This window comes from Neoarius graeffei, chromosome 25 (genome assembly GCF_027579695.1).
Source record: "Neoarius graeffei isolate fNeoGra1 chromosome 25, fNeoGra1.pri, whole genome shotgun sequence".
NCBI lineage: Eukaryota > Metazoa > Chordata > Actinopteri > Siluriformes > Ariidae > Neoarius > Neoarius graeffei.
The window spans coordinates 40175273-40191070 of record NC_083593.1 but is presented as its reverse complement, the minus strand read 5'-3'; the positions used below and the strand labels follow the sequence as shown (position 1 = coordinate 40191070).

The 15798-nt window shown below is 42.2% G+C and overlaps 2 protein-coding genes across 5 annotated transcripts in view; both read right to left on the bottom strand.

Moving 5' to 3' along the window:
- The window catches only part of tpm2 (tropomyosin 2 (beta)), a 44221-nt gene extending 37740 nt beyond the window's left edge, over window positions 1-6481 (bottom strand). For 2 of the 4 annotated variants that reach the window (XM_060908673.1, XM_060908674.1), the window contains exons 1-2: window positions 6176-6478; window positions 2392-2517 (exon numbers count right to left, since the gene is read on the bottom strand). In XM_060908673.1, coding sequence (XP_060764656.1) covers window positions 2392-2517; window positions 6176-6289 — 240 coding nt within the window. In that variant the 5' untranslated portion in view covers window positions 6290-6478. Of the gene's footprint in view, window positions 1-2391; window positions 2518-6175 lie in introns of all 4 variants that reach the window. The other 2 variants (XM_060908675.1, XM_060908672.1) reach the window with 2 other exon arrangements.
- A 4784-nt stretch (window positions 6482-11265) lies between these two features.
- Window positions 11266-15798, bottom strand: part of tln1 (talin 1) — a 152722-nt gene continuing 148189 nt past the window's right edge. Inside the window, exon 57 of the mRNA XM_060908652.1 lies at window positions 11266-12704. Coding sequence (XP_060764635.1) covers window positions 12570-12704 — 135 coding nt within the window. The 3' untranslated portion in view covers window positions 11266-12569. The remainder of the gene's footprint in view (window positions 12705-15798) is intronic.

The following is a 15798-nucleotide window of genomic DNA, read 5'->3' as shown; positions in this document are numbered from 1 at the left end:
TCTGATATTCACTACTTTACTATTGCTTTGGAGACACAAGGTTAATGTAGGTAACAAGTAATGTAAGATAGAGGAGATAGTCTAAAAGAGTCCCACTTTTGCTATCTTGTCTGAATGATTAAAACGCATGGTTGGTGCTGAGTGTTTACAGTAAGCGATAGTAGGGAGCAGTTGGCACTTTCTCTAGAGTGCCCATCAACAGCACAGTTAGTGCTAAGTTGTTCCTGCCAGGGATTTCTGGCACAGTAAAGAGAGGAGGACAGGACCAAGTCAGTGTGACTGATACCCCTTTTCCACCAAATCAGTTCCAGGGCTGGTTCGGAGCCAGTGCTGGTGCTGGTTCACAACTCGTTCAACTTGCGAGCCAGCTGAGAACCAGTTTGCTTTTCCATAGCTCGCGGTGCTAAGGGAAGCCACGTCATTACATCGCTGTATACGTCAGTTACGTCGCTACGTTTGCATAAACCTTGGCGCGAATATCGAAGCAAAAACAACACGGAAGAAGCAGCAGCAGCAACAACAACAATAATAATAATAATAATAATGGATTACTTCACGTTTGTACAGCTGCTGCTTCTCGTCGCTTAAAAATGGCGATCTTTCGCGGTCTTGTTATTGTTGTTGGTCTTAACAACTCCGCCCCCCCGCTGACGTAAGCAGTTCTTTCCTCTGGCCCAGCAGAGAGTTGGTGCTAGCCTGGAACCGGTTTTTCTGGCCCCAGAGCCAGTTCTTTGTCAGTGGAAACAGAAAACCCGGTTCCAAACTAAGCACTGGCCCCGAACCAGCCCTGGAACTGCTTTGGTGGAAAAGGGGCATGACAGGGACACGGTGCCGAGATTTAGGCTGAGAGAGCACCAGTGGTATCATGGGAGTGAGATGGGCAGGTATATGTAACACTTTATTCTATCCACATTCACTGGATATGAACAATCGCGTGCTCTGATTATTGGCTACTCGACTACTAGGCTATCAGCTCATATACTGTGAGTAGAGAGAAACAAAATGGTGGAGCATGTTGTTGAACCAACCGAGGACAGGACAAAATAAAAACTCTGTTCGAAAACAAAAACCCCCCAAATTGTTATCAAGTATTTAAAAGAAACAGAACTAGCTAAGGGCAGCACGGTGGTGTAGTGGTTAGCGCTTGTTGCCCCACAGCAAGAAGGTCCGGGTTCGAGCCCCGTGGCCGGCGAGGGCCTTTCTGTGCGGAGTTTGCATGTTCTCCCCGTGTCCGCGTGGGTTTCCTCCAGGTGCTCCGGTTTTCCCCACAGTCCAAAGACATGCAGGTTAGGTTAACTGGTGACTCTAAATTGACTGTAGGTGTGAATGTGAGTGTGAATGGTTGTCTGTGTCTATGTGTCAGCCCTGTGATGACCTGGCGACTTGTCCAGGGTGTACCCCGCCTTTCACCCGTAGTCAGCTGGGATAGGCTCCAGCTTGCCTGCGACCCTGTAGAACAGAATAAAGCGGCTAGAGATAATGAGATGAGATGAGAAATAGCTAAAAGAATATGGTCCCCCCCCCCCCCAAAGTATCGCCTGTTCCACACTCCAGCCCAGTCGGCAGTAATGCACCTTTAAGTTGGTTTGCCAACCACTAAAAAAAAAAACTGTGAAGAAGAACAAGAAAAAGAAGGAGAAGAAGAAGCCACCCCCCCCAAAAAAGCAACAAAATATGGAATAAAAGTATTTGATAGTAAGATTTTTTTTTTCAAGAATTATTATTATTATAGCATTTTTCACAAATTGCTCCTGTCATTTCGCCGGTTTGTTTACATTTTAAGTGGAAATGAGTTTGTCGGACGTTTTCTATACAGTTTTTATGTATCGAATTTGCAAAAAAAAAAAATGTTCCATTTCTCAAAATCCAGTGAATATGGTTATAATAAAACAGTTATTCCACTCAATCTCGTTGTACATGGCTTATAGCCAAGTCGGTGCTACGCAACTTGTCGGCTATCAGCTCATGTACAACTCGATTTCATGGAATAACTGTTAAATATTTCCATTTGGAATGAGTTTAAAATAATATGTTTAAAATTTGCCCAGCGCCAGTACATTTATTTTCCTATACTATATTAGATGTAAAGAATGTTCTCTAGTTTAGGAGTCATTTTCTTTGAACTTTTGAATCTTGTTTATCATTTGTATTTAGCTAGACATATGCTCAGATTTGAAAAAAAAAAAAAGTTTAAATTAATTGTTCCTGACAATAAACAGCATTTTGAATAAATAGCACCACCCTGTGGTAAAATCCCTCAAAGGCTTGCAAGCCTTTTAGGTCAGATTACAGTCAGCTCACTTGTAAAATGACGTAATATTATAATTAGGATGATTTAGTGTCATGAGAGTGCATGTGTGTTACTCAGAGACGCAGCTCTGTGTCGCTTACGTCTGTGGCTTTCTTCTCAGCTTGCTCCAGCTTCTCTTGAGCATCCTTCAGTGACTCGGAGTATTTATCCAACTCATCCTCCACACCCTTCAGCTTCTTCTGCAGACCCTGCAGCTCCTCTTCCAGCTGACACACACACACACACACACACACACACACACACACACACACACACACACACACATATATTAGTGTTGTGGATCACTGTGATTGAAAAAGAAATACCTCAGATCAAACCTGTCGATATGACCTACCTGTCATTTTTGTAAATGTGTTTGCACATACGACACCCACATGACAGCATGACATGACGTGACATTAAAATATAGCAAATGGAAGGCTGCAGAAAGTGTAGTCTATTTGAAGCTAGAGGTATAAATCAGTACGGTGCTGTACTGAAGGGCAGGCAGGCTGAGGATGGCATGAGGACAGGATTATAAAAGGAACACGGCCTTTGTGATGAAGGCCTTCACCGGGCCTGCAGCTGGTGAGGCTTGTTTTTCTCTTTCAACACGCTTAGGTAAAACAGTAGCCAGGCAGCCATAACACAGCAATAGCTACCTATTTGGTATATTGTGTTCTTTGGTCCTTAGAGACAGTCTACTACTGTATATGGCAGTGCAAACCACAACTCCTGCTATGAAAATAGACCACAGTTCATGGGCGGCCATGATTAAAGCTTCCTGCTAAGCTCACGAGATCACAAGCCCAGCCGTTCCATGATGTGCCAAAACCAAAGGCTTTGATGTGGAGGAACTGTGGGTTTCCTGCTATAAGAAGAGGCAAAAGTCTATCGCCTGATTTTTATTTTTTGCCATTGATTAAACTTGAACAAACTAGTACAGACTAGTGAAGAACTAAATTTATTCAGTAACGTCAGTAAAACTAGCCCTTGGAATACTGTGTAGCGAGATACCTGCAGCTGCCCCTGTCCCTACAGTAACACGAGACACAATAGGCCATAAACCAGAAATAAAAGGACTATAAAAAGCCTGTTATGACTGACAGAGCTGCTGGTGTGAACACAATGTGCTCATGATAGACACACTGGGATGCCTTTGAGCTCCAATTATGTGAAGCATTGCATTTGGACGTCATGTGTAGTCAAGGAATCTTTCATCTAAACGCTGGGACTGCTGCAGGGTCTTGTGGTTGGGTAACCTTTGACTCCATACACAGCCTTGACCCCTGGTGTGGACAAGAATATGATCCAAAATGATCAGGAAATGCACAAAAAGAAAACGGACACAAGGATGTCATCAGTAGTGACTGCTTGGTTTGAGACTGTGGTCTTCTTTGAAGCAATACTTATTAAGAAGAACATTGTCATACCGGTATGTGGAGCACGAAAAGGCTGGCGAAATGAAGTAAAGGCCCAAGATGAAGTTTTATGAGAAGATGAGAATGTTCTGATCAAACATTAGCATATTCTATATGGCATTTGATGGTGATCATTTTGGAAAATTGTATTGTATTACACACACACACACGTGCGCACACATCCAAGGACTGGCAAATGTTCAAGGACACATGCTTCTGTGTACTCCATGCAGCTCTTCTTACTTAAAAGGAAAAAAGAGAATCCTAATTCAAAAAACTGCTCCTCAGGGGCCCCATAGGGAAAGAAAAAAATCCGAAAAATGAAGAGTCGATAACTTTACGATGCTATGACTGACCAGCAAAACCACATGGCAAAAACACCAGTAGCTTCGAGGTCAGTATCTTTCACAACAATGAGTTAAAATGTATGGGCACAATATCCATGAAATCACACAGAAATGCTAATGTAATGACACAAATGCGAAACACGAATTCTTCATCAACTTCATCTAGTGATCTGAAGCCAAGCTTCTTTTTTTTTCCTGAGACAAGTAAGAAAAACAAACTGAAGTCAAGAACATTCTTGCTACCCAAGAAGCATGTAAAAGTCCAGAGGAGAAACAGCAGTTTTAGGAGTCTCTGAGAAATACATAATGAACCGTGAGTGACCAGACGAGCATGTTTTCGAGCTGTAAGTCCTAAAACGTCCTGCAAACACAATCTAACATTTATCCACAAGTTGGCCTGAATATAAAGGTCACTCACACTCTATACATGTCAATTTGTGACTCGTTCATATAAAGCATCTGACGCTGCCTATAATAAACTCAAACACTTCACCGTGGGCTGTGTTTGGATATTTTATGTCGTATTTAGTCAAATAACTGAGCTGTAATTTGAGTGTACCTAACTGCTGTTTAATTACATGGATGTTCACAAACAGTATTCATCTCCGGAATTGCTTGAATCGTTTGTTCTTGGCAGATCTTATGGAATAAAATAAAACAATCTAAAAGGATGATAATAGCTGCATTTTTCATGACGTCAGACACTATCAGCAGAGGCCTGCCTTCATCTGTGCAACAACTGGGTGAAATGTCCTTTTTTAGCCATACTGGATTGTACTGAATTGGATTTCTAAATGTACTCGCAATCCACACACACTTTTATGAGTTAATATCAAATATCAACTTTTCTGTTTTGATTCCAGATCAGTAAATTGGAAGGAAAGTTTTTCATCTTAAAATCAAAACTGACATTACATTCTACGAAGTTGAGTCTGTACTTAAGTTCAGATATCATGAGGTTGTACAATAGAAAGTGTTTCTTTTGTAATCCTAATTCATAAAAAGTGCAGGAATGATAAAAGACATAATTGGGATATACTCTCTCTCTCTCTCTCTCTCTCTCTCACACACACACACACACACACACACACACACACACACACACACACACAGGATCTTCCATTGACATAATTATTAATGCAGTTAATTAATACTGTGCACCAAACTTTAACCTCAGTAATGAAAAGGAAACTTTTTGGCTAGAAAGTTGTCAAACTTTTGGTTTGAAAAATATTGAACTGTATATGAGTGTATCATGTGTCCTCTCAGTGAACTACACAGTACAAGTCACACACACACACACACACACACACGGGTGCATCAGTTGCCCCCTAAAAATGAAAAGTTTCTCCGATCATGATGCATTTTTGTTTTTATGTTCCTTTTGGTAAGAAAACACACTGGGTGAAATATTTTGACAAAATTCAAAAGTTTAATGGTGGCACCAGGAGCTCAAAGTTATGGAAAAAGCTGCTATTTTATGACTTTTATGACAAAATTTCGATCACTTTTTATGAAACATTATGGCACCTTATAGAGTATACCAAATATCTTAGATACACATTTTTAGTACATATTCTAAATATATTATCAAGCACAGTTTGAGTTTTAGCTGTTCATTGAATCATTGTTCAACTACTTTTAAACAATACAAATGTATTATGAATCACATTAATGCTTCTCAATCCCTTGCAAAGGTTCTTAACATGATCTCTGACTCACAAGAAATCAATAAATGGAGTCCAACATTGTGATTCAAACCTTACGCGAAAACATAAAATAAGCGTTTTTTGGCAAAAAAAAAAAAAAAAAAGAACCTCATGGTGCCACCATTAGACTTTTGAATATGGTCAAAAAATTTTACAGGATGTCTTTATTGGTGAAAAGGAACACCCAAACAAAAATGCATCAGATTTTATAAAAGTGAGGGCAACTGATGCACCCACACACACACACACACACACACTCACACAAAAATATGCTTATCATTTAATGTATAATGTACAAAGCAGTGTGTTATTCACTGTTTCAGAAAATTAACCCCAGGGTAAAAACAAACAAACAAACAAACAAACAAACAAACAAACAAACCCCCCCTCCCCAAGCAAGTCCAATACCAGTTTGCATTTGTCCTCTGCTCCTTTCTTGTCCACCTCAGCTTGCTCGGCGCGGTCTATGGCATTCTCCTTGTCCAGCTTGAGCATCTGCATCTTCTTCTTGATGGCCTCCATGGTGGCTGCTTTGGGACCAGAGTCTCCTGCACACTGAGAGAGCTGAGAGCGCAGAGAGCAGACGCACAGGGCTGATGCGCAGTAGTGAACAGCACCGAGGGCTCCAGGAGAGTGAAGGTCCAGAGGCTGACTCGGATTGGGCGGCTGTGGGAGGCAGGAATCCTGTCCAAAACGAGAGCAGCACTTTTTTTGGAAAGCTCACTGAAGTCACTCACTGGAGGAGTGACGTCTTGCGCGCTGATCCGAGCTCAGGAGTGATTTTGTCCATCTTTGGGAGACTCTGAAAGCCCAAGTGGGGATGAGTTGTGGGACTGAACCGCAAAAAGTACAGTGAGAAGAAACCATGGTGGCGGACGAGTTTATGGACGTGGTCTTTTCATGAAAGGTGCAGAAATAAAGTGATATACAGTATTTTATTTTATTATTTTATTCCAGACTGTTAAACCAGTTCCTCCATTCACTAAAACACTGACCATCTCTCTCTCTCTCTCTCTCTCTCTCTCTCTCTATATATATATATATATATATATATATACACACACACACACACACAGAGGGGGCTGCAAAAGTAGGTATACAGTGCGGATTATTCATATTACCAGTATTATAATGGTGCTAGGTTTCATTGAATACTAGAATTTGTTTTTCATTACTCTCTCTCTCTCTCTCTCTCTCTCTCTATATATATATATATATATATATATATATATATATATATATATAGGTGGCACGGTGGTTAGCGCTGTCGCCTCACAGCAAGAAGGTCCTGGGTTCGAGCCCCGTGGCCGGCGAGGGCCTTTCTGTGCGGAGTTTGCATGTTCTCCCCGTGTCCGCGTGGGTTTCCTCCGGGTGCTCCGGTTTCCCCCACAGTCCAAAGACATGCAGGTTAGGTTAACTGGTGACTCTAAATTGACCGTAGGTGTGAGTGTGAATGGTTGTCTGTGTCTATGTGTCAGCCCTGTGATGACCTGGCGACTTGTCCAGGGTGTACCCCGCCTTTCGCCCGTAGTCAGCTGGGATAGGCTCCAGCTTGCCTGCGACCCTGTAGAACAGGATAAAGTCTCATCTCATCTCATTATCTCTAGCCGCTTTATCCTTCTACAGGGTCACAGGCAAGCTGGAGCCTATCCCAGCTGACTATGGGCAAAAGGCGGGGTACACCCTGGACAAGTCGCCAGGTCATCACAGGGCTGACACATAGACACAGACAACCATTCACACCTATGGTCAATTTAGAGTCACCAGTTAACCTAACCTGCATGTCTTTGGACTGTGGGGGAAACCGGAGCACCCGGAGGAAACCCACGCGGACACGGGGAGAACATGCAAACTCCGCACAGAAAGGCCCTCGCCGGCCCCGGGGCTCGAACCCAGGACCTTCTTGCTGTGAGGCGACAGCGCTAACCACTACACCACCGTGCCGCCACAGGATAAAGTGGCTAGAGATAATGAGATGAGATTTTATATATATATATGGGCGGCATGGTGGTGTAGTGGTTAGCACTGTTGCCTCACAGCAAGAAGGTTCTGGGTTCGAGCCCAGCGGCCGGCAAGGGCCTTTCTGTGTGGAGTTTGCATGTTCTCCCTGTGTCCGTGTGGGTTTCCTCCAGGTGCTCCGGTTTCCCCCACAGTCCAAAGACATGCAGGTTAGGCTAATTGGTGGCTCTAAATTGACCGTAGGTGTGAATGGTTGTTTATGTGTCAGCCCTGCAATAACCTGGTGACTTGTCCAGGGTGTACCCTGCCTCTCACCCATAGTCAGCTGGAATAGGCTCTAGCTTGCCTGCGACCCTGTAGAACAGGATAAGCGGCTACAGATAATGGATGGATGGATATATATATATATATATATATATATATATTCCCCTTATGGTTAGCACGCTTGCCTCACAGCAAGAAGGTTCTGGGTTTGAGCCCAGCAGCCAGCAGGGGGCTTTTCTGTGTGGAGTTTGCATGTTCTCCCCGTGTCTGCGTGGGTTTCCTCCGGGTGCTCCGGTTTCCCACACAGTCCAAAGACATGCGGTTAGGGTTAATATGGGACGGGCTTGGGCTGAGGTGTCCTTGAGCGAGGCATCTAACTCCCACCTGCTCCCTGGGCGCTGTTAGCATGGCTGCCCACTGCTCTGGGTATGTGTGTGTTCACTGCTTCAGATGGGTTAAATGCAGAGAGGAATTTCACAAGTGTGTAATGAATAAAGTTGTGCTTTCTTTCTTTTTTTGCCCACCAGCATAGCATAACTAGCAGTGTACCTCGAACAGACATGATGAAGTGGATAAATATGAATGCTAGGTACAAATTAGCATAATGTAAAAAATAAAATAACTAATGCTACTGAGCGTCTGTGTTTGCAACATGAGAGTGATGACTGAACTAAAAGTGAAGCTTTACAGTGAAGATATGTGGTTATGGAAACAGCTTACTAATGATGTGAACATTACAGTGTCTTCACAACTGAAGTATCTGAGATGTTGGGTGGGTGTTAAAATGATCAGCATCTTGGACCCAGGTCAGAGAGAGACCCAAGCACTTGAAAATGATGCTGGCATCAAAGACATTATCTGCAATAGAACCAACTCTGTTAACGCTGAAATTTAAAGTTTTTTTTTAATTCACATAATACAAGTACACAAATTGGTGAAAACAGGAAAATTATTCCACTGCAATGGTTTGCTGCATTGTTTTTACATAAAAGTGAGTCAAAATCTCACTGGAAAACCATAATCAGTTTCCATCAGGAAAGGTAAGTGTTATTGCATCATAAAATATCAGCCAATCGTATTCCTATATGCAAATACAAGGAATGCTTATAAACCATGACCATGCCTACCACAAGTGGCTATGGAAGTTTTGTAGGTGGTTAGATGTAGCCTTGGTAGCACTTCCAAACCACATATTTATACTTAATAGATTTTTTGATGGGGCGGCACGGTGGTGTAGTGGTTAGCACTGTCGCCTCACAGCAAGAAGGTTCTGGGTTTGAACCCAGTGGCTGACGGGGACCTTTCTGTGTAGAGTTTGCATGTTCTCCCCGTGTCCACGTGGGTTTCCTCTGGATGCTTCGGTTTCCTCCACAGTCCAAAGACATGCAGGTTAGGCCAATTGGTGGCTCTAAATTGACCATAGGTGTGAATGTGAATGGTTGGTTGTTTCTATGTGTTAGCCCTGCGATGACCTAGCAACTTACCCAGGGTGTACCCCACCTCTCGCCCATAGTCAGCTGGGATAGGCTCCAGCTTGCCCGCAACCCTGCACAGGATAAGCGGTTACAGATAATGGACGGATTTCTTGATGAAACGTGTTTGCATCTATTCCTCCTTCTTCTGAGTGACCCTTTATTGTGGAATAGCTACATCAACAAATTATTCCATTAACATGTACTGGATGAGACAACCTCAAATTTACTGTTTATGTTTTCATAAATGCAGTAGTTAGCACTGTCGCCTCACAGCAAGAAGGTTCTGGGTTCGAGCCCAGTGGCCAACAGAGGCCTTTCTGTGTGGAGTTTGAATGTTCTCCCCGTGTGTGTGTTCCTCTGGTTTCCCCCCAGAGTCCAAAGACATGCAGTAAAGGCCAATTTATGCTGACAACCCAGTCCTCGCAGATAGCGTCGCAGACAGTGTCTGCGTAGCCCCCCCACCTTCGCAGACGCTCTGCGCGCACCTCCCAAAAATTGTGACCACCGCAGAAGCCTCGCAGACAGCGTCGCAGACAAGAGGGCTCTGATTGGTCCACTCTACATCCGCCGTACACGCACTTCCGCTTCCCTACTTTCCCGGTTTGTTTTGTTTTCACGACCGCCATTTTTAAAAACACGAGCGAAGATGGAGCAGCACGAAGAGCGGTTGATCGAGGAAGTGAGGAAGTACATACATCTATACGACTCCAGTTCTAGTCATTATAAGTAACCGGAGGATAAACACTCCACTAACCACACCCACCAACTACTCCTAGCGATTTTGCGCCCCCTTGCGTTGTGGCAGTGAATAACATCGCGCACGCCTATTACTCCCCGCTCAACAATAAATTACAACTGTCTGCGAAAAGCTATCTGTGAAAGCCTTGTCGCAAGAGCATGCAGAGGCCTTTAGGTTAACATGGGGCAGCCATGACCTGAGGTTGGGCTGACGTGCCCTTGAGCAAGGCACCTAACCCTAAACTGTCCCCCGGGCTCTGTAGCATAGCTGCCCACTGCTCTGGGTGTGTGTGTGTTCACTGTTTCAGATGGGTTAAACTTCAGTGTGCTTACGTCTGTGCTTAAGTGGACGTGCGACAAAGGCTTCTTGGCTTCACTTGCAGTATGAATTAAATTCCTAATCAGGAATGGTCACTATAGTTGCAGTAAATGATTTCATATAATAGTCTAAACCATATACACCTCAGAAAGAAATCTGAGCTAGAATGACATAGCACGATGTCTATGCACTACGTGGTTAAAAAGTTTGTAGACAACTGACCACTTGAACATCCCATTCCAAATTTAGGTCCCCGTTACTGTTATAATAATCTCCACTCTTCACAGATTCTAAAATTTCCACAAGATTTTGGAGTGTGGCTGTAGGGATGTACTCATTCGACCACAAGAGCATTAGTGAGGTCAGGCACTGTTAGCTGAGGAGGCCTGGGGTGCAACTGGTGTTCCACTTCATCCCAAATGTGATCAGTGGGGTTGAGGTCAGGGCTTTGTACAGGACACATTTTCCTGGAGCTCGCTTTGTGTACAGGGGCACGGTCATACTGGAACATGTTTGGGCCCCTTAGTTCCAGTGAAGGGAAATTGTAATTCTACAGCATACAAAGGCATTCTGTACAATTGTACACTTACAGCGTTGTGGTAATAGTTTGGGGAAGAACCACTTACGAGTGTGATGTTCAGGTGATAATCATACACACTGACTTTTTTTTTTTTTAAAGATTACTTTCAGAGTTTAAAAAAAAAAAATGTGGAAAGATGTACAAACACGGCAAAGGCACACAGTGTCCTTGGAAGAGTGAATTTATATGATTTTGTTAAGTTAGACAAAGAATGAAGTGCACATAAAATTGGAAAATGTTAACAGTTATGAATACACTTATAAAAACATATGCAGGCACTTTTAAATGCAATATAACTGTTTTGATCAAACATGGCTGTCTAAATTTATGACATTACTGTTTAAACCCAACACTGATCAGGATTTTATTATTTCATCAACTAGTTTAAAATTTTCATTATGTGAATGACTCATCTGTATAAACATTTAGACTACAAATACTTGGATGCTTGAAGATCGGTTAATGGCAATATTAAAAAGGGAATCCATTTTTGTAGCACCATAGTGACCAATAATTCATGATGACCAAAAAAAAAAAAAACCCAAACAAACCCAAAACAAAATATGGCTTTTATACTCCATAACAGACAGAATTTTGACAGAATTACCAGTAGGCATAACTGTTCTTACAAAACAACAAAACACTGACAAACGTGTATTAACATAAATTTAATAGAAGATAGCATTTGTAACATTTTCATAGCTTTATTATTCTTTTCTTTAAAAAAATGATATGTTTTCTCTCTGATTTGTTTCAACGCAAAGTTAATCATTGCACTGCTGGTCCAATTGGCACAAATATACACTCAACCATTCCTGATTTAAATGATCAGGAGAAGGCCTAACTGATGGCCTTCATCACCAAACCGCATCATCTTTGGAAGCTGACTAAATGCCACAAACACCCCACCCCCACATGACTCTCAGAAGTTGTCAAAATCTCTCTTACCGCACGCTTTGGTCATCTGACGGACCTTAATATATATCCAGATAATGACCAGTGACTGAGAAACCATTCATCTACTCACATCTAAATCATTCAGCTCTTAGAAAATACTATTGTTCAACACAGCCGAAGGTCTGTGAAATGAGTACAGATCATTAAAAACAAGTGTAGCTCCACTAAGGACCCATGCATTTTAGGTACATCAAACTAAATCTAAATAATCTACTACTAATCAAATTGCTCTAGTAAAAGCGCAGTTACTTGCATACAATGTGCAAAAAAAGAAAAAAAAAAAGAAACTGGTGGCATGGTGATGCTCATAAAAGAGACAAACAAAGAAATAAACAACTTAAAATAGATATCCTGATGCATTTGTTCACTTTTAACCCACTGCATTGCTTTAATCATTTCACCTGGATGTTGCTCTAGCAAGCCTGCGATCGCAGCTAAACACTAGGATAGTAGAAGCGCTCAGGCCTGGCAGCCCTGAGTGGCGTATCTGAGTGTGTGTGAAGAGCTTTTTCACTGCTCTTGTCCATCCTCCCTCAGCTCTGAGGGCAGGAACTTGTACTGCTGCTGTCGGATCTGGGCTAGCTTCCTCCTGGCTTCATCCAGCTCCCTCTCTTTCCTTAACATCTCTTCCTGAGCAGCAATGATCTGTGTACACACACACACATATATATATATATATATATATGAAAGTCAGCCCAAAAAAAGTGTAGCATTATATTAATCCAATCATGTAAACATGTACAGGACAAAAAGGACTATAACTAGATACGACATGATGATCTCAATTTATCAACACTGTGCAGAAAATGTTCCAAGTTGTTTATGTATAAAATGTATATAAAAGCTGCACAGTAACATTGGCATTCATCAAACGTCTGTACACAGGTAGTACCCATAGGTCTAAGTAATGAAGCTTAATAAATATCACTAGTTTGCAGTCACTGTGCATGTCACTGCTTATTTAAATACACAGACCCACAATGAAAATTATGTTACCTCAAAAAGGACTCTGACATGTTCGTGCCACCAGGAAACGCACAAAACAAAACTTTTCTGAGGCAGATGTTGATCAGTAAAGTATTACGTTGTGCTGTTTAATATTTTTATTAATTTATTAGGGTGCATAAGGGTCGGAGCAGGCTTCACTCAATGCGTTTTTATTAATTCTGACAATGCTGACCTAACACAGGTCAGTTATGTGGGCAAAACAAGATGGCAATTAAAAACTAGAATTTGTGAACATAAATGTGCAATTAGAAAAAAAATAATGAAAGGTCATCAGTTGCAAGACACTAATACTGCGGGCCATGACGCCAATGCGCTCAGGTTCATGGGCCTGGAAATGGTCAATCGGTCTCCAAGAGGTGGAGACCATGAGAACGGCCTCATACAAAGGGAGGCTTGGTATATTTTTAACCTGAATACTTGCATTCCTCATGGAATGAATGAAGATTTGTCTTTGACCCGTTTCTTGTAAAAATGTGAAGTGATGATGCTTGTGCTGCAGGGATGAGAATGAAAAATATTTAAAAAGTCTGAAAAAACCAGGGTGGGGCCCATGGCCCAGGGGGGCGGGGCCCAGGGGCTAATGATTTTTGGCTATTTTATTTATTTATTTACTTTATTATTAGACAGGGAGATGATTATTAGACAGGGAGATTATTAGACAGGGAGATGATTATTAGACAGGGAGATTATTATTAGACAGGGAGATTCTTTTGTGTAATCTGAGCTGAAATGGGTTTTGTACTTTGGTTTTTTGGGGCGAACGCGCGCTCTCTCTGCCATGCCGATCCTGTAGGCTGCACCGACTCAGCTGAAAACTCCGGTCCTCGAGAAAAGAGATAAAAGCCCGCCCACACTGAAAGCTGATTGGCTTATTTTGCTGAGTAACCCAATCAGGATGCTCTTTGTCTGGCATGCGCTACATGAACAAGCACACAGGCAGTGTTGCCACATTGGGCGGTTTTAAGTGCATTTTGGCGGGTTTGGAACATATTTTGGGATGGAAAACGTTAGCAGTATCTGGCAACACTGCACACAGTCTCCCTCGCGCGCGCACATTCTAAGATGCGTGATGCAGACCTTAATGTTGCGCGCGCATGCTCAAAAACAATCATTTTGGTCTGAAATAGTCGGAAACCCGCCGATCGGCGGAAAATTCTCATCCCTGGTGCTGACATATTTCCATAATTTCATTTGGATTTTTTTTTTTACAAGAGGTTTTAAGACCAATGGATTGTTTTAATTACTCTATTGATATTGCCAATTATTGTATTGTCATTGGTTGATGATGGGGGTGTGGGCATTTAAGATTTGTAGTAACACTGATTACTTGAGCACACACCGAAATGTGTTTGTGCGAATACAGGATGTCTACAGGTATGTCCAAGTTAAATTAAAGACTAAGACTTTTTCATACCATGTTCCAAAAAAAATTAAGACCAAATCTAGTCACGCAAAAACTTACTCTTTGGGGAAAAAAAAAAACCCTATATAATTTAATGTAACTTATTGTTCTTGTAAACATTCAGCAGAAAACACTATTCTAGTAGAAGTACTTCATTTCTTTTCCTTGACAGGCATTCACACACTCAGAACACAATATAAGGATCGGATAAACTTGTAACTATGTGACGATCAGAATGCAGTCACAACGTTTGAATCCAATGTAACACTGTGAAAATGTGAATGAAGTCACACAGAATCCAATGCAACAGGTTTTTTAAATTATTATTTTCTCTGCTTGGGGAGTCACATTGTAAGCAGAATTGTTCAATTCCATCTTTGGTCAAACAACAATGCAGAAAACAACAGTTAAACAATGTGAATGCACATACACCTGAAACTTCGGCTCACTCACTTGAAAGGTATGCTCACTTGCACTTCTTAAAACACTTGGAACGATACCCACACACAAACAATACTATTCTCTCACATGCACGCAATAGAATATATTCTCTCTCTCTCTCTCTCTCTCTCTCTCAGAGACGCACAATATTCTCTTACATAAACAAGACAACACTCTTACTCATTGTACAGTACAATACTCACTGACAATGCAACACGCTCACACACACTATGGCATTTTCCTAAGTTTTTCCGTTTCTTGATCCAGCTCACTCTCAAGGTCTTTCGGTTCGGCTACTTTTTCTTTGAAACGCTTTCTAAGAACGTTTGATTTTGTTATTAGCTGGGCCATGAGGGTTCCCGATTTCCCCTCTGCTTGTTCAGTGCTGAATCGGGAAACATCGCCTTAAACACGTCGTCAGTTCCGTCATTGGATCTATATGAATGGTGGCCAGTGATAGTCCCGAGTACCCAGATCACTTCTGCCCTCAGTGTCGGAGTAGATCCACACATTGTTCGAATGTCGGACGTCGGTAGCCTCGCAGATCTATCCTCTTCTCCACGACCGTTAGTGGTGGCAGCGCTGAAGTCGGATATTTGAGGCTGATGCTCACGGCCTTTAGCAAAAGCAACGTGCTTGGCGCTCTTCATATGAGAGTCCACCGCTCTTATCCCCATTGTGCCCAACTTAAAAGTCTTACAGCATGCTACACAGTATGCCTCGTTGGCATCTTTGGGTACAGCTTTCAGCCACCACGAGTATTTTGCATCTTTCAGCCAGTTATCATTAAATTTACATTTACCCATTGTGGCTCGGACTAGCCTCCATCAACAGATCAGGCACTGAGTGGTTGTCAAGCACGCGTGTGTCTAGCAACCAGTGGATTCG